The 20214-nt window shown below is 30.8% G+C and overlaps 1 protein-coding gene across 6 annotated transcripts; it reads right to left on the bottom strand.

Annotated features, from left to right (window-relative positions):
• Positions 1-463: 463 nt before the first annotated feature.
• LOC133676128 (actin-related protein 4-like) lies at positions 464-8962 on the bottom strand. 6 transcript variants are annotated; one of them, XR_009835547.1, is made up of 21 exons: positions 8730-8960; positions 8535-8626; positions 8229-8330; positions 8064-8137; positions 7877-7957; positions 7174-7234; positions 7013-7062; positions 6300-6354; positions 5326-5403; positions 5156-5209; positions 4900-4953; positions 4761-4821; positions 3892-3943; positions 3709-3775; positions 2898-2960; positions 2732-2794; positions 2422-2484; positions 1850-1914; positions 1099-1167; positions 583-920; positions 464-539 (listed from the first exon to the last, which is right to left on the bottom strand). XR_009835547.1 is itself a non-coding variant. In XM_062097715.1 (20 exons), the coding sequence occupies exons 1-20, from the start codon at positions 8740-8742 to the stop codon at positions 875-877; spliced, it is 1230 nt and encodes a 409-aa protein (XP_061953699.1). In that variant the 5' UTR covers positions 8743-8960; the 3' UTR covers positions 464-874. The 6 variants fall into 6 exon arrangements, 5 of the variants coding, with proteins under 5 accessions (XP_061953699.1, XP_061953700.1, XP_061953698.1 ...); XM_062097715.1 differs by having other exon boundaries at positions 464-920; positions 7877-7910; positions 8064-8151; XM_062097716.1 differs by having other exon boundaries at positions 464-930.
• Between the last annotated feature and the right edge of the window lie 11252 nt (positions 8963-20214).

Genomic DNA, 20214 nt, shown 5'->3' with positions numbered 1-20214 from the left:
TGACGCGTCCATGCACCTAGACCTGTGACAATTACCATCTTGGTCTAGAATGTGCTCCAAGAACCACCATCATGAGATTGAAACAAAGTTTATCATGGTGCAACCATGTTAAGGGGTAAAGCAACAAGATCAAAACATCCAAAGCAAGACTAGAGGTTTCAAGTTTCATTTATGGACAAAGTCATGAAACTCCATTTGTGAGACTCGAGGTTGAGGTTCTATAGTTCTATGATTTGGTTTTTGATAACAGATAGATGGTATAATTTACACTAATGATACTAATCTTGTCGGGGAATCAATACAAAACTTTAAAAGATGTTCCAAGGAAAAAATTGGATGGGAGGTGGCATGCAGGTAGAAACAAAAATACATCAAATGAAATGGGGAGAGGGTAGATTAAAAGGCCTGTAATTTTCTGCTTTAATTAATCATATATTATCGGTTTTGCTTAAACAAAAAAGAGTACCAAAATCCTCTTTTTTTTCAATTGCATCTTTTCTGTCAGAGTAATAATAGTACAGATTGTTCGCATTAACAACCTAATACATGTTTGTAAATAGTACACAAAAGGGCATTAACAACCTAATACATGTTTGTAAATAGTACACAAAAGGGCATCAACCTACGCTACAGGATCAGATTGTCACGGAATGAGTGAATGGAAAATGCTGATACAAAGCAAATGCTAACCAGAAGATAATGATATAATCTAAGCTAATGTTTCGTGGTGACAGTAGATGCTGCAAACTTGCTGGAAAGCTATATGATCCCAGAAATGTTGGAGCTCAGATGACTTGAAGAAATCTCCACCAACCATAAAATTATCCTCCCCGACAACTGATACTTCTGCGCAGCTACCTTCATAAATATAGTATCAAGGGCATTTTCTTTGTACATAAGACACCCCATGCTCTTCATACCTGTCAATTCCTTGAATTTGAGGATGATATATTTGTTCAAACTTGAATTCGTAAAGCTTAATATAAAATTTAAATTCTGGAAATCTTAGGAAAAAAGGAGCAAAACTTGAAAATATGCTCCTTGAACCTCAGTAATTAACTGCATCCATATAACAGAGTTCTGAAAGATGAAACTTACTCAGACTTTGAGAACCACGTCTGCTGGAATGAACCAAGAGATGCCAGTATACTACCTCCTATCCATACACTGCTCAAATAATCATTTGAAAAACAACCATTTTTTTTTATTTATACAAACGGATTCTAAAGAAATTATTCAAAAAAAGGACTTTTCAGCTAGAGAAATATCACAGTTAATTAAACTTGAAATGCTTCACAACATAAAGAAACTATCAGGTCTTCCACCAAGTGCTTGTACATGAAAGAATATGTGGCGAACACTACAAATAATATCAACTAAACACGTGGCAATCACCAAATCATACTTTAAATGAATGGTAATAAGCTGACTTTAGACTGCCAAGACAATACCATCTTTGTTTCTCACAAAGATGAGAACTAATACATCAAAGCACCATACATTGGAATAAACTGACTGAAGGAATTACTCCTCAAAGTTTCAAGTTTGCAGTGAGCTTTCCACCACTACTGTCTGTGCTCTTTGGAATATCTGGCTATCCATAAACATTCAATTATTGAGTTATTAGACTTATCTTTGTTTCTAAATTCATCTTCAGGATTCTCAATACTTCAACACATCTATCTCTAATGCAAACCCCCAAAACCATTTTTCAGTTGTCAACCACCTTACAAATAATGAGAATGCATTATTGTTTTAGTTCATATTTTTTTTTCCAATACAATATACACTAGAAGCCACTAGATACCAAGATACCATGATTGTTTGGGGTTAAGTAAGTTAATCAAACCTGAATCTCCTTTCAGTTGCATTTCCACTAGCCAGCACTTTTACTCTGGCGGCTGGAGGAGACTCCTGCACATGGATGAATGATCATTCCATTATTTTGTAACTTAGTCTGAAACAGAAGTTCCTGTGTTCTTTCTTTTTGAACTGTGGAAACAGAAGTTTGTTCTCATATGAAATTTGTATTCATATCTAGATTTCTGATAAGAATAATTCTATCATGCAAATATTAATGTATTATCAGTCTCAACAAAAAAAAGTGCATGCATGCAGAAGCGTGACAAAGGGCTACAGTAATACAATGAGCTTTTCCATACTATTGGCACCAAATAATAGAATTGCAAGTAAAAACGCTGCATTCCAAGTGTGTGATGGTATGGAACTGATAGTGTAAGCCATGGTAAAGTTTTGCCTTATTACTTCAGGTCACTGAATACTAAAAATATGTTGCAAGTAAAGCGAGATGGTTGAGATGATAAATCTAGTGTTGAAGTCTTGAAATGGAGAAAGCTAAAAAAGGATTCCCAATGATTTCAAAGGGTAAAAAACAAATCAAGTTTTCAGCCAAAAAAGTACCTCAAGCAAATCTTTCTCAAGTCGTTCCTTCAACTGTTGCATTGATGCTGTTCCACCAGCAAGCTAAATCAAACAGTAAAGAAAAGGAACCACATCAACATTGAAATTTTAAACAAATCTAGTCAACTAAAATCCATGTATTTCTTCCTTTATTTCTTTTTCTCATTGAAGAAATTCATCGAACTAACACTATGATATGATAATCTGCCATTATAATCAGTTATCATGCCATCCACACATTTTGCTAGTTATTTTTTTTTTTTTTTTCCAACAATACAATCAGAGTTGATAATGAGCTTGTTCACTTTACCAGTATACTACTAAACAGTTCTCTTCGGATATCAACATCACACTTATTAATGCTTTCAATAGCCTGCAAACATTGAGAAAGAACTACTTATATAGAAGTGATAGAAGGTAACTAGTTATTTTTAAGTTCAAAAAATAATTTGTCATGTAAAAAAGAGTAAATTTACCATTTGCGGCAAACCACGAGCACTAGAAGCAATCTCCACAAAATTATCCATACCAGGAATTGTCTGATTTTAGTCACAAAACAATTTGTTGTATGTGAACACAGGCTGAAGATTTTCACCAGTGAAATACCAGATAGACTTACAATACACAAACCAATTGCACTACACAGATAAATCAACAACTCATGAATATTTCATATGAACATCAAATTCACAAGTACTAAGAAAAGGATAATAATTGGTTAAATATACAAATTAAATGATCATTGAAGTGTGTTTATGTTTAACAAAATTATAATTTAAAGCACAGGAAGCATCAAAATTCAGGAAGAGACAAAAGATTTCAAGAATACTTCCTAAGATATTCTGAAAAGACCCATTCAATAACCACAAGAAGAAACAAAGTTAAATGAAAAAATAGTTATGGTAAAGATACACCAAACATATAAAAGAAGTGACCCTGAATTGTAAACATTTTATCCACTTCATTTTGGGAAATCCTGAAATTCTTGCCCACCATGAATTTGTAACATGTACTTGTGGTGGTAAAAAAGAAAGTGAGCATAGACTTTATAAAATTGCCCTCCATTGATGCAGTTAAAAGAAGAAAATAGCAGTACTTGGAGAAAATTATAGCAACTAACACGTTGTCCCATGGAGTGAATAAACAAATGGACACACCCCCCCCCCCCCCAAAAAAAAAAAAAAAACAAAAAAAACCAAAACCAAAAAGTGAAAATATTGCAGAGTTACAGAAGATGCAATGAACAGAACATTGAAGAGGGATTGTGAGTATTTGTGAGCCATGAACCTGAACCAAGGATGGATTGAATAGAATATCTGGAATCTTGAATCTATCAGCTCCAATTTCAATTGTCCTGTTTGCATTTAAGAGCAGAAGTTCAGATAGAAAAACATAGCATTCAATTTCCAAATGTAAAAAGCAAACCAAACAGCATTCAAACTGGATAATATTGAATTGCATGGGACTTACTGGCCGTCAGGAAGCTCATATGGAGTCATTGGAATGTTTGAGTATGAACTTTCTGGATTTGTAGAGGAAAGAAAAAGAAACAGAAAGGTTAGCATAAATGAATGCTTGTAACACTACACTCAATACAAATTACAACTTGTTATATGTGATATATCAAGGGTGCAACCAACATAATTATGCAAGAGATTCAGATTACAAATAAACAGTATGATTGTCATGATCTGTCAAGGAAATCATTCAGTCATCGTCATGAATTGGTTGAGAAGGCGGGGTGCAACCAACATAATTATGCAAGAGATTCAGATTACAAATAAACAGCATGATTGTCATGATCTGTCAAGGAAATCATTCAGTCATCATCATGAATTGGTTGAGAAGGCGTGTCCCTTGGCTTCTAAAGTTTGCACATTTTCTGGTATTCTATTTCATCAATTTTGAAAATGTTAAGCAACTCTGTCAGTACTTCAGAAAAAGGTGCTTTCAGAACTTTGGGATGCATTGAGAAGTAGAAGCTTTGATAGAAAATTTGGAGCAGGTTTTGCAGTAAAAGTTTCATTTGCTTTATTAATTCAACATCACCAGTGCTCCGACCCCTCAAAGGAAATAAGGTCACATTTTGTGTGGGAACAAACAGATATTGGTGGTAAATCTTATGCCTTGAATTAAATGAACCGCAACATTAATGAAAGTTGACAGCAGCTCTAATGTTTTCAAACTACAAGAACAAGACAAATTGGTTGCACCACAAACCATATCCACACACAAAAATATATACAATCCAGAAATTCTGTTAAGTAGATCATGCGATCTCAACGGATAAAACCTACAAGTAATCAATCATTGCAATTACAACATGAAGGAATACACACCATCATATGGTGTATCTGGGGCTCGACACACACATTCCTTGATATCACTTGCAATCACTCTCTGTTTCCAAAACAAACAATCAGATATAAAAAGATTCTCAACTTCACAAGGAGGAAAATTGTCTAGCCAATCACAGACCTGAGAGTAGAGTCTATAGCTTTCAGTTGTACTTGGACAATCAAGATCCACCGTCTACGACATTCAAAAAAATGAAAGAGGTCTCAATGGCATATATTAAAAAAAATCCAAATGAACAAAATGCAACTATGGAAATTAGATCTGAATCACAAAGCAAAAGAAATGTTGAGGGATATCTAGCAGAAACATGGAAAAAGGAATTGTCCTCACAACAGGTAACAACCCAAAACAATTTCCAGTGACATTTAAAAATTACCTGAAACACACCCAGCTGTATTTCCTTTCTTTTGAAAGAGTACCTTGGTTTTATCTGCATAGCCAAATAAAGAGATTACTTTGAAAAGAAAAAAAAAGAGCATGTTTTAGTTAGTTCTGACAAAACAACTAGGCCTTTCAAAGCACAAATTCATTCCTATACTCACTCACCATGACACCTTTGCTCTCCAAGCTTTTCAGCAAGCAATCAGTAAGAAGTTCTCCTCCAATAGGAGAAGAGGCCACTGCCTATAATAACAAAAGCAATGAAAAGAAAAGGGCTGTCAGCTTGTCATGGGCAGATAACTCGGCATGAGACCTTTGAGATATTAACAGGGGCATGATCCTAGCTAGATTTTATTGTTTTAAAATTTTTAGGAAAGAGGAAGAGAGCAGCACTAAATCTGCTGCTGGCAAGTGATTGGTGAAAGAGGTTGATAGTTTTTAATAAAGTTCCAATTAAGAGTTTCCTCCAGCAGTTATTCAACAGGCTTGGAGTGCTTTCTTGCTTGGAGTCCCTTTTCCTTTATCTTTTAGGAGCATGTCTCATTCCCAAAGCAATTCTTCTAAATGCTTCTTTTCTAATGAATTTCTAGACTTTCTCCAACAAAAACAAAAATATCAAAGGAACTATTTCTTTTACTGCTTGACAACCACAAATTCCAATCAAAGACATCAGTAGTGTTATCTCTTGGGATGCTGAAGACAGATTATTTCTGCAGATATCTGGCAGTTTAGGGACACATTCATAATGTTTGATAGGATACAAAGGAATGACCAAGAGAAAAACTGAAGGAGAGACCTCCATACTCACATGCAAGCACAGTGACTCTAAAACATTTCACAAATTCTCAGTTCATTTTAAAGGGATTTCATGCTGGTCCTTTCAAATCCCTCCAAATTCGATAATTTCCAATGGAACTATCCAGTATCTTCCAATGAAAATTGAACATGTCAAGATTCCAGAATTTTACTAATGATTTAAGTTAAGAGATTTCAACAGAATTAAAAAAAAAATTACAAACACGTACAAAATGCAAGACTGATATTGATTGGTTTATTATTGAAAATCTAAAGACAGACACCATAGCCAAAGCAATTATTTGCAAGTAACATATACCACTTGATCAGGCAAAGAGCAGTACCTTTTGAAGAACATAACCATCATGGACTGGGGCAATTGTAGTTGATCCTCCACCACTGGCACAGATACCATTTTTTTCAGCATTATATTAAGCAAAAAATCCAGCAAAAAGTTTAGCAAAAAGAAGGCAAATAGAATGTAAGGAAAATAATGGGCACATCATAATCTGTTATTGCAAATAAGATGGTTCTAGAAGCAATCTTCAAACATCCAAATATGTTAACATCCATGTTGTAGTCTCAAAACACTGATTAGAGCCAGCATCAATCTAAGGAGATAAATTGCCAATTAATACCATAGAATATTTCAATCTTCTAGGTTTAGCACGTTGCTATCAACTTTTCATGGTGAGGAGAGCACCAATTTCAAATTATGTTATCCACCATAGTCACAACTTTAATGTTCTAAGTTTTCGCATAGAGCTCATGGATGAAAAACGCACCAGTTCCAAACTGTTTTTTTTTTTACAAATGCCATTGCATCCTCACATTATAAAGTTAAAAGCAAGTTTGTTTCCTTGTGTTTTGTTCCTTTTCACTAAATGTGCATGGCAAGAAATGCATTGTGGAGATAAGGGACAAAGTGGTTACCTCAACTAAAATAGTGTAAGTAGTAAGAAGATTGAAGTTAAGTGCAAAATAAATGCAGAAAAGCACTGACACTGCCAGTTGAAGACGTTATACACTCATGACTCGACAATTATATAACTCCTACCCATCAACAACTAGCGAGGTAGCACGTCCTGATGCAAATGATGTTAGAACCTGGCAGCAAGAAGAACTTGAGTCACCAAATTGAATGAGATTCTCCAATCATATTAAAAAAAATTAAGGTGCAAGTTGGAGAGGTGGGCATAAGATGGAACAGGGACATACAGCATTCTTGGCCAAAAATAATGCAGGAACATTGTACTTTTCAAAAATAAGCTCTGCTGTCCTGTCAATTATGCAACAACCCAACCATAATCAGCAAACATCAAAGCAGCATGATGAAATAAGCTGAAACCAAGAAGTTTAGTTAAATTTCAATAACACAAACTGAAATTAACTTCAAGCAAAGAGTAATTTCAATAACACAAACAAAGAATATTTTTATGAAGATTCATTACCCGCACAAAAACAAGCTAAAGAATAATTATTTAAGGTCAAGATCACAAAAAAAGTTCAACTTCAAGCAAAGAAATAATGTCAATCTAAACAACTGATGAACAAAGCCTTGCAGGACAGGAAGTAACTTGCATCACTTAGAAACAAGGAATAAATCATATGATTACCATGGCAACCATAAGTGAAGAACATATTGCAAAACTAGGAGCTTTTTCCTCCTTCCTTCCTTTGTGAATAAATCACACTATTTAATTATTTCTAATTTCCAGAGAATGACCTTGATAAAACTTCATAGTCCATACCACAAGATGAGTAGTATTCAACTAATCAATGGCATTAGTAGTCGTCATTCTCATAGAATCTCAACAAGCAAGAAATCATTTATTGGATCAAGAGGGTTACTTCCAGCTAATACAGAGATAACAGATGCAGCTGGCATTAAAGTAGAGAATATCATGCATTGCCAGCTTACCTTTCTCTCTGTTGTTGACTGTTGGATGAAGGTTCTGCAAGTAGCATCGGGTGCTCCTTTGGGTCAATCAATAGACACTCTCTAAAGACAGTAAAATTCTAGATATAGAGATATTACAGAATAAAAGAAAAAAAAATTATCTTTTTTTTTTGTTAATGAAATCAGGGTGTTTGATAATGAATCTTACCTGAAAGCATGATTCCATATGCTGTCAACCATATCCCAGTCAGCAACGATCCCATCCTTAAAAGGTGATAACACCTGATGGAAAAAACCTGAATTTATTACATAGCCTAAACAAATCCCGTCTAGCCTCTCAAAAACATGACAAGAAAATAACTAGAAAACTGACCTCCATATGGTCTCGACGAAATCCTAAAGCCTGAGATCCTACATATAACTTACATTTGCTTGTAGTGTCATCAACGTCCATTTGATCCGTCGACCCAACAACCTGAGTAACATGTACCAAGAAAACCTCTAAAACAAGGAAAAATTAAAATAATAACAGTCTTCAAACCCTAGCTGATAGTCACAGGCATTTTGCCAATTTCGAAATTCCAAACAGGAATTCCTTGTTTCTAAAGCAAATTAAAAAAAAAAGGTTAAAATGCTGTTAATGTAGGATAAATAAAATGCGAGAGAGAAAGAGAATAACAGAAGGAAAGACGGCCTTCGGTGCGTCCTCGCCGGCATAACCAGCTTTGCAAGTGTGTGAGCCCAAGTCAATGACTATAGCTGATACTTCATCTGTTTTCACCAACAGAACAAAACAAAAAAACTTAAAAGAACCAAATTCCAAGACAAACGTAAAGTAGAGTAGAGTAGAGTAGTTAGGGTTTTTTAAACTCACCACCACCGTACATGATTGCTTGCAAATTTTCAAGAACGAGTGAGTGAATTTCTCAGGTTAGGGTTTTAGAAAGAACATAGGCTCGGAGGGAGTTGTTAGCCGGTCACGAGGACTTGGGTCCTGGTTTGGTTTGGTTTGGTTTCTAGCCCGAGTTTTGCCCAGACCATGAGATGGACTGACTACGTACTGCCCGTCCGTCCCTTCACCCTCATTCTTTCTGTCGGGATCTTGCTTAACCAAATTATTTAAGTTTTTTAAAAGTACAAGTTATTGGTTTAATTGATTTAATTGAATAATTTAAATAATATAAAAAAAATTATAGTAACAATAAAAAAAAACAGTATTGAAAAAAAAGCTAAAAAAAACTAGATCTGAATCTATCTACAACAACCTAATACTAACGTATCTAAAACAACATAATACTAACCAAATAGAAAGTAAATAGTATGAAGAAATAAAGCAAAGCTTCTAAAAAAAATTTAGCTTATAGAAAAAAACAAGCAAAATAAGGTGAATCTTTTAAATTTGATTTAATTTTTAAAATTTACAACTTGTTAAATCATGGACTCGGGTTCAATAAAAAAACTTAACAATTTGATTTTGAAGGATGAAAAAAATATTAATAAAAAAACTTGCAAAAGTTAAAAAAAAAAACAACAACAAAAAGAATGAGTATAAAATTTGAGAGAAAAAACCCTAACAATGATAAAATTTAAAAATATATTAAAAATGATCCAAAACAAAATAAATAACAATTAAAAAAATGAGTACCAAATTTGAAAAATTAAAAAATCATAGGGGTAAAATTGAAAAATATTTATAATTTGATAGATTATTTATAAATTAAAAAATGATAGGGTGTTAAAATTGAAAATATTATAGAGAGATAACCTAAAAGCATAAAAAAACCTAAAAAAAAGATAGAAAATAAGAAAATATCATCTTAAAAAAAAACAAGCAAACTCGGGTGAACCTCCTAAACCTAGTATAATATCTAAAACTCACAACCCATGAAATATTAAACCCGAGTTCAATCAAGAAACTCAATTGTAAACAAATTTAATTTTGAATGATGAAATGTAAAAAAAAAAAAAAAACTTGCAAAAGAAAAAAATAACAACAAAAAGAATGAGAATAAAATTTAATAGAAAAAACACAAGAAGGATTAAATTTTAAAAAAAAATTAAAATGATCATAAACAAAATAAATAGCAATTAACTGAATAAGGACTAGTTTTGAAAGATTAAAAAATCATAGGGGGTAAAATTAAAAAATATTTATAATTTGATAGATTATTTGTAGAATAAAAAATGATAGGGGGTGAAACTAAAAAAATTATAATAAAATCGCAAAAATAAGAAAATAAAATGCCAAAAAAGATTTAAAAAATTAGAAAACATCAGCTTGATAAAAAGAAAAAAAATCATGAAAACTCGGATTAACTTTTTAAATTCGATCTAATCTCTAAAACTCACAACTCATGAAATTTTGGATCGAGAAGCTCAATTCTTAACAAATTTAATTTTGAATTATGAAATTGGTGAAAAATATCAATAAAAAAACTTGCAAAGGAAAAAAAAGCAACAAACAAAACGAGGATAAAATTTAACAGGAAAAAGAGTAGGGAGGATGAAATTTGAGAAAAAAGAATGAAAATGATCATCGACAAAATAAATAGCAATTAATATAATGAGGATTGGATTAGAAAGGTTAAAATATCATAAGGGATGAAATTGAAAAGTATTTATAATTTTATAGATTAAAAAATGACAAGAGGTTAAATTGAAAAAAATTATAAGGGGACAACTCAACAAAAGAAGAAGGATAAAAATAAGAAAATATCATCTTAAAAAGGAACAAAAACAAACAAACGTAGACAAACCTCTTAAATCTTGTCTAATCTCTAAAAGTTATAACCCGTGAAATATTGAACCTAAAATAAATCAAGAAGCTCAATTATGAACTAATTGAATTTTGAATGATGAAATTGCTGAAAAATATTATGAAAAAAGCTTGCAAAAGAAAGAAAAAAAAGAGCAAAGAGAAATATAGGGATAAAATTTGATAAAAAAAACTCAAGGAGAATGAAATTTGAAAAATAAAATAAAATAAAAATGAACACAAACAAAATATATTGTAATTAAAAGAATAAGAGTCAAATTTGAAAGATAAAAAAATGTTAGAGGTGAAATTGAAAAATATTTATAATTTATGGATCATTCAGTGATTAAAAAATAGCAAGGGATGAATTGAAAAATAATGATAGCTAAATCACAAAAAAAACAAAACAAAACAAAATAAATAAATAAAATATTAATATACTTGACCATTTACAAATCAAATATAATCAATTAGTCACATCTCTTTATTAGACCAACAAAATTCAACCAATTATATATATCTCAATGATAATTCATGGCATTTTTTTTTAATAAGTTTTCGGCCAAGTTTCTTCTATATATTGTATATCAAGTTATTGATATTTTTTCATGTATTTACCAACACATCAATTTTCCATCTTTATATCCTAATCCATTAATCCCGGATCACTTTTCAACCAATGTCATTCTTCTAAATATCGCTTTCACACAATTTCATCTATTTATACAATCACATATAATTATTTGAAAGAAGATATATAATTAACAACTATGAATATATAAAAAGATTCAAAAGTTCACACCGCAGCAAGCACATGTACCTACAAAAACATGACACCTACCTTAAATGCTATATATTTACAAGCTCTACACGCCATTAAATTTACATGCTAAGTTATCAAAAGCCTACAATATTACATCAATACATCATATCTACTAAAATAATTTATACCCTATATTGTATTAATATTGTCCGAACTATGATGAACCTATAATAAAACAAATAATTTATCAAAATTTATTAATTACTTAACCCATGAAATTTATTATTCATAAACTATTCTAGATTTATATTTAATGCCACTCGATAAGGTCAATTCATCAAACTAACGTTTATATCACATACTACTAAATACCATTTTTTTTTTACATTAGTAATTCTTTATAATCATCTTTAATTGAAGAATACATTACTTTAATATTATTTTGATTATCCTTCCATGATTACTACCATTTTTGACAATCCTTCCGAATGTTATAAATCTGGCAGTCCCCTTACGGAAGCCATTAACTCCAATAATTATTTTGATTATCCATAATCTAACAATCCCTTCATGGATGCTAATAAATCTAAAAATCCTTTCGATTATCATTACTCTAGCAATCATTTCACAGATCCCAATAAATTTGACAATCATTATGATTTTCATTAATCTGGCAATCCCCTCACGAATGCCAATAAATTCAACAATTCTTCTGATTGTCATTATTTTGGCGATCCCCTCATGAGTGCTAATAAATCTGACAATCCTTTCGAATATTATTAATTTGCAATCCCCTCACATATGTCAAAAAATCTAATAATCCTTCTGATTATCATTAATTTAGCAATTCTCTCATGGATGCCAACAAAATCAATAACTTCTCATGTTACCAACATTTCTTATTATTATTCATTTAATTAATTTCTCATCCTTATTCACTTTTACTTAACACATAAATAAGATACTACAAATAAAACATTACCTCAAACGTAAGAAAAGAAAAGAAATACTCAAGTGTAATATAAAACTCTTACCTCCTATTTGTGACAATCTTGTTCCTTCCTAGCAACCTCCTTTATAACAAACAAGATTCTTTTTGTTATAACCTTGCCTATAATTCTAACGTGTCTTATTTTGAGATACATTAAATTTCAGTAGTTACATTACACCAAAAACTTCATTCAAACTCAAATCATCATTTTGCAACATACTAAAAAAAACATTTGATTATAAATCAATATATTCCAATTCAATTAAACATTGTAATTAATTACAACACACCATCAACATGTTTACACTTCCTAAATAAAAATGATTTTGCCATAGTTAGACCATAATTCATCATCTTATATCTACACTAACAACAATTCTTCATTACTTTTACCACATAATTCTATCTTATGTAAAACTTGTATAAATCATCAAATTCATCATCAAATATTTCTAATTTCATTAAACACATACCATTACATATTCATTCATAAAATTTCATAATGTCACTTTTTTTCCCAGGTAAAATTACACTTTTTTTTCTTTTGTATTAGCATCAATAAAGTTCTACTTAAACTATTTCTTACTTTCCTCTAACACAATTTACATACAATCTCTTCCAATACCTAATTGTATTGAATGCTTCCTATCATCATCTATAATGATTGTTTCTTCCTCTCTTCAAATCACCATGATTCATTCTTTAATTTTCTTAATTTCACCATAACACAATTACACAAATAAAAATAAACTACTCTAATCCATCTCTATACTTCCTTTCTGACACGACCAAAAGATTGATGTCTTCTCCCAAGTGCAGGAGTGTCGAAGTAATAAATAACCCGGCAAGACCGGGGTCGAACCACAGGGAGGTTACTTGTATAAATTATAAGCAACAATAATACTACAACGATAGTAATAATAATAATAATAATAATAATAATAATAATAGTGATAATAATAATAACGAAGAAGAAGATGAAGAAGTTGATGAGAACTTTGAGATGAAAGATTAACGTAAGGATTAAACAATGATAACAACAAATGTCAAGGTTAGAGGATCCACTAATGATATTTCAAACAAGTATAGTATAAACCCTTATTATTCAATTGGAAACCACACACAAGGAGGTTCCAATCAGATTATAAATTGTTAACATGATTACATTAGCTATCTTATTCGAATAATGCTAATACTTGTAAATGTTGTCAGGCATTCATGATTATAACTTATGTTAACAACAAATCAAGTTCCTTTCATAGCTCAGGTGTCGGTTATACCATACAGTATGGGCTATGAAAGTGCCAAGTATTTGTTGTACCAAATGTTATACAACATAAATCTAGATTAACCATTTAACAAGCAAAGTATTATAAGTGGACAAGATAACAAATATAAAGCCTGTTAGTATCCAACATTAAAGTCCATGTTGAGTTTATATTATACTTATTCTTACACCATTAGTGTAACCTTTTCACCTTGACATAATTAACTTAGCTAGACATAATGAAAGAAAGAAACATAAATGAACAAGGAAAGGAAATGAAAAGCATAAGCAAGAGATTAATATAAGCAAAACTTAAGCATTACAAAATATAAAGAGAGAGCAAGAGCATGATCTTGATCTGAAAACCAAGATGTCTAAATACATGGCAAATGCCTCCTTTTATAGGCCAAAATTCGGAACTATTGATTTGTTGACTAATTGATGAGTGGGTGGCCACATCTTGACTTGGTGACAATTCTTATCTTCTTGTCTGCCAAAAACGTCATTGATGACGTCATAATTTGAACAAACTTGAATCATGAAAGTTCTAGGAAATTGTCTCATCTTTCCAGGGTAAAAATTTGAGATCATTTGGACTTCTAGAACTTGAGATATGGGCTGAACACTGAATAGTGTCTGGGCTGCAGGACAGATTCGGACTTCTTTGTTGTTGCTACAATTTGGACTTGAAAACGGCCTTTTTAAATCTTGGGCTCCACATGAAAGTTGTAGGCCTATGTCTTATCTTTCCATCCATATAAAATGGACCTAAATCCAAGATCTACAGCTCCAGATATGACCCAATTACCGAACTGTGTTCCAATTTGGACTGCACCAGCATCTCTTTGGCCATCTTTTTGTCCTTTCAATTTCAGTACTTCAACTCATCAATCAATTCTTTCATTTATGTGATAGACCTGCATTTAAGATGAACATTTACCATAAATTAAAGGTATCTTATATAATTAGATATGTTATTATAAAACATGCTTTAGTTAAGGAGTTATTGATACTTTAAGTGCAAAATGATGATATAAAACCTTGATAAAAATGCACTTTTAAGTACTAATCACTTTCCATGATTGGCCATAAGCCTACTCACAACACCATAATCTTTGTCAAATTTTCCATCAATTCATTAGTTTCACCATAAAAACGCTTTCCAATAATAACAATTTGTACTAATCTTTCCAAAAACCTTAAATTCATTCATATCATCCCTATATGTAATTTACAAAATTTCAACTAAAAAAATCATTTAAATATCATATCAATATGTTAAAATTAAGTGAAAACACCTTGCCAAAGTACTTGTTTCAATCTGAAATGTGCTCCAATTAAATTTCAAGATTTCCCTCATTCCTTCCTTGGCTGACTTCCTCCTCTCTTTTGCCTCCTCCTCTCACTTCTTTTCCTCTTTATTTAGTGTCATAAGTATTGAATTCTCATAAATGTAAAAGATTTCTCTCCTTTCTCTACACCTTCCTAAGCATTCCCTTCTTTTGTTTCCTCTCTTTCTCTCTAGAATTTGATGGAATCTTTAAGAAAATTACCTCCCTTTTTCATTCTCTTTGATCGGCCAACATGGTCATATATATAACAAATTTCTTATTTTCCTTTACATCATAACTTTAAACCTTTCATGTTCCTGATTAATTAATTATTGTTTTATCTGATCACGAGACCCCTTTTTGTTAAATTTAGACCATACTATTTTGAATTTCATTATACTACATTTCACCATATTCCTTTCATTATTTATTCCTTTCATTTGGTATTAATCCAGGTTTTTGTGTTTTTTTTCCAGGTATTTTCATAATTTAATTTTTAAAAATACATACACGAACCTTTTATTTTATTTTCTCCATCTATTATCTTCCCTGTAAGGTAAGTATTCACCTTAATTTGTTGGGATAATCATTCCCTCATTAATTTCATAACAATATTTTTGAAGGTGTTTACAAAATAAAAAAATAAAAACATCACATTAAAAAAGAAAAAAAACAAGCGAACTTGGACAAGCCTTTTAAATGTAACAACCTCAATCATAATAATCACATTCATATTTATATGTTTACATTCTATTAGTAAAAACCAAAGAAATTTTATTTATTTATTTCGGTAGAGTTTTCCCTGCAATTTTACATACCAAGTTATTGACATTCACACTCTCAATCACTAATGTCAATTTCCAAATTTCATTCATGATCCAATCACTTTAGATCATGTCTCATTCGAGACTAACCATACTTTCCAATTCACCACGTATCCAAACATACATTGAACCACCATATGACATAAGTATTTAAAGACAATTAAAATATAAACAATACATACTCATTTAAAGGAATTCAATATATATAAACAACTACTACCTATTTTCAATTACTTGGCACATCAGACTAGTATCCATATTGATACACATTCAAATAACAGTTTAACTATCAATTCTTCTAATTATTACAAATCATACTCCCTACTAGTCTTATTTGGCTTGTGATGACCTGTATTTATACAATTATAATATAAAATTTAATTACTATTTCACTCTTTAACTTATTATTCAATATCATTCTTAATACTACTTTTAACAAGTAATACAAATCAATTCATTAAATTATTAATCACATTTTTAGATATCCAACATTAATCATTTCATTTCAACTACATTCCCTTATAAATGTCAAAACTTTGGCATTTCATTTAATCATCAATATTCCAGCTATCTTCTTCCGGATATAAATTAGTCCGACAATGTTACTGAAACATTACCTAATCATTTAATATGTCAACAAAAATCATTTAATCTTACCTTAAATGCTCATCATCTATAAATCACATGTTCAATCAAATTAAACTCTTTAATTGATTTTCTTACCTTAAATGGATGATAAATCAAGTGAACATTGTAAGAACAACACAAGTCTTCTTCAATCTCTTCAATAAACTAACTCTCAAACTTTAAACTTCCAAAACCACCTAAATACCCCATTTTGAACATGTATTGGCTCTTTTAATCGCTTTAAGTTAGCTTTTTGTTGAACATTTCATCAGGAATGAAGAAAGAAATAAAAGAACCCTAATCCTCCTCTTTTGTTTCTTGTGGTCAATTGCCCTAGAGAGAAAAAAAGTATTTATAGTGTCGTTTTAATGTTATTTGCACATTAACCCTTACCCTTTTTGTTCTTTGTACATTAGCCACTAATGTTCTATCATTTGTACATTGACCCTCACCCCTTTTTATCCTTTGTACATTGATAACTAATATTTTATTATTTGTACATTGGCCTTTCTATTGGTTTTACATTTTTATTTTGTTGCACTAAGCTTTCCTTTCTAGCACTTTAGTGCTATATTCATCTATTTTATTTATCTTTACATTGTTCACATTTTCTCTAATGTAATTTAAACCATTTAATCATTGGTTTAATTTTTTTTTACTAAGGTGTTACATTTTCCCCTCCTTAATGAAAACTTCATCCTCAAAATTTAAACCTGTACCTAAATTTACAAATAGTTTGGGAGACCTCCCCCTTATCTCTTGTTCTGTTTTCTAGGTCTCTTCCACGATGTGGAAGCTTCTCTGTAATACTTTTATCATAAGGATATTTCTATTTCTAAGCTCTTTTTCACTTTGATCTAACACCCTGATTGGTTTTACTTCCAGAGTTAGGTCTTCCTTAACTTCTAAAGGAAACTAGGGTAGTACTTAAGAAAGATCTACTTCGGCTTTCCATAGTAATGAGACATAAATATAAGATACCTTAAATTTATGGTAAATATTCATCTTAAATGTAGGCCTATCACATAAATCAAAGGATTGATTGATGAGTTTAACTACTGAAATTATGAAGACAAAGAGAGGGTTAAGCTTAGAAAAGAGATGTTGGTTCAGTCCAAACTGGAACATTGGTCAGTCATTGGGTCATATCTGGAGCTGTAGATCTTGGATTTCAATTTGGTTTATATGGTAGAAAGCTAAGACATAGACCTAAAACATTCATAGGAATGCAAGACTCAATTCTGCTGTTTAGAAGTCCAAATCTTAGCAATAATGGAGAAGTCAGAATCTGTCCTGCAACCCAAATATTGTTCAGTGTTTAGCCCATATCTCGAGTTCTAGAAATCTAAATGCACCGATTCTTTTTTGTTGGAAAGATGAGACAATTTTCTAGAACTTTCATGACAAAAATCTATTCAAATTCTTACGTTATCAATGACGTTTTGTTCATACAAGAAGATAAGGATTGTTACCAAGTCAAGATGTAGCCACCCACTCAACAATTAGTTATCAAACAAATAGTTCCAAATTTTGGCCTATAAAAGGAGGCATTTGCCATGTATTTAGGCATTTTGGTTTCCAGATCAAGATCATGTTCTTGCTCTCTATTTATATTTTCGTAATGCTTAAGTTTTTGTTTATATTAATCTCTTGTTTATGCTTTTCCTTTCCTTTCCTTTACTTAGTTAACTTATATCTTTTTTATGTTCTTATCTTGTTTACTTATGTTTCTCTTCTTCATTATATTTAGTTAAGTTTATTATGTCAATGGTGAAAAGGTTACACTAATGGTGTAAGAATAAATAGTGTAAACTCAATATGGATTTTAATGTTTAATACTAACATGTTTTATATTTGTTATCTTGTTCACTTTTAATACTTTACTTGTTAAATGTTTAATTTAGATTTATGTTGTATAACCCTTGGTATAACAAATACTTGACACTTTTATAGCTCAAACCGTATGGTATAACCGACACCTGTGTTATAAAAGGAACTTGATTTGTTGTTAACATAAGTTATAATCATGAATGCCTGACAACATTTACAAGTATTAGCATTATTTGAATGAGATAACTAATGTAATTATGTTAACAATTTATAATCTGATTGAAACCTCCTTTATGTGTGGTTTCCAGTTAAGTACTAAGAGTTTATATTATACTTGTTTGAAATACCATTAGTGGATCCTCTAACCTTGACAAATGTTTTTATCATTGTTTAATCATTATATCACTATCACATCTCAAAACTCTTTTCAACTTATTATTATTATTATTATTATTATTATAGTTAACCTCCCTGTGGTTCGACCCTAGTCTTGTCGGGTTATTTATTACTTCAACACTCCTACAATTGGGAAAAGACATCAATCTTTTGGTTGTGTCAGTTACGAAGGATAGATAATAGAAGTGTAATGACATATAATAGAAGTGTTGTCGATAACTTGATACCAACAAAAATAGAGGAAACTTTGCTGAAATTTACAAAAAAATAATAAAAATAATTCCATAAGCTTAAACATATTATTTAATACTTGACATTCGTAAAGAAATATTTGAGATTTCATAACATTATAATTTGAGGATGTTAGATAATACATCATGTAAGATTCTTTCCCATATTTTCTTTGATTAGCTAAAGTTTGGATTTTTAATTTACAAGTATTCCTTCAACATTTTCCCTTACAAGATTACATGATTTTCAAGTCCTTACAATATTTAACATTATTAAACCAATCTCATTTACTCATAATTTGTCTTCAGTCATACATTGCTCCTAACACAATTTAAGTAAATGATTTTAAGCCAAATCTTCATCAATATCAATTCCACAATTTATTCTAAATGATTAATCTACATTACACACCTTTAAGGACTAGGAAAGCCCCCATTTAAACCTTTTTTTGAGCTATCGAAACAACCCTCACTCATTCTCCACAACTATTGCTACCATGACAACCCATACTCACATATCTTGAGTCATCAAAATAATTTAGTTGGTGGCTATCACAACAACCCATATTCACACACTTTTAGGTATCAAAACGACCCTCAATCACTTAAATATTGGGCTGTTACAACAACCCTCTTTTACCCTTTTTTATGAAACAACCCCCAAACCTTCATATGTTCCTTCTTATAATGCTATCATTAGCACTGACATTTCCTTATTAGTACTTTTCTTATCACTCGCATTTAAAAAGTCTATCAAATCATAAACCACACTTTGATACCAACTGTAATAACCTTAATGTTAATAATCACATTCAGATTTATCTGATTCTATTCTATTAGTAAAAACCAAGGAAATTTATTTTTATTTATTTCGATATAGTTTCCCTTGCAATATTACATACCAAGTTATTGACATGCATACTCTCAATCACTAATATCAATTTTCAAATTTCATTCTTGATCCAATTATCATAGATCATGTCTCGTTCTAGACTAACCATACTATCCAATTCACCATATATCCAAAACATACATTGAACCATTATATGACATAAGTATTTAAAGACAATTAAAATATGAACAACACATATTCATTTAAAGGAATTCAATATATATATAAACAACGACTACCTATTTTTAATTACTTGGCATATCACACTAGTATCCATATTGATATACATTCAAATAAAAATTTAACTATCAATTCTTCTAATTATTACAATTTTCCTAAATAAAAGTATTTAATTTACATGTTATAAACACTATTCAAAATACATACCTATTAACATAAATCTATAAATTTATAATATGAGAACGATTCACCATATCTAACTAGATGATACAA

The sequence above is a fragment of the Populus nigra genome, chromosome 16 (genome assembly GCF_951802175.1).
Source record: "Populus nigra chromosome 16, ddPopNigr1.1, whole genome shotgun sequence".
Lineage (NCBI taxonomy): Eukaryota > Viridiplantae > Streptophyta > Magnoliopsida > Malpighiales > Salicaceae > Populus > Populus nigra.
The sequence above is the reverse complement of the archived record's forward strand: the minus strand, read 5'-3'. Positions and strand labels throughout refer to the sequence as shown.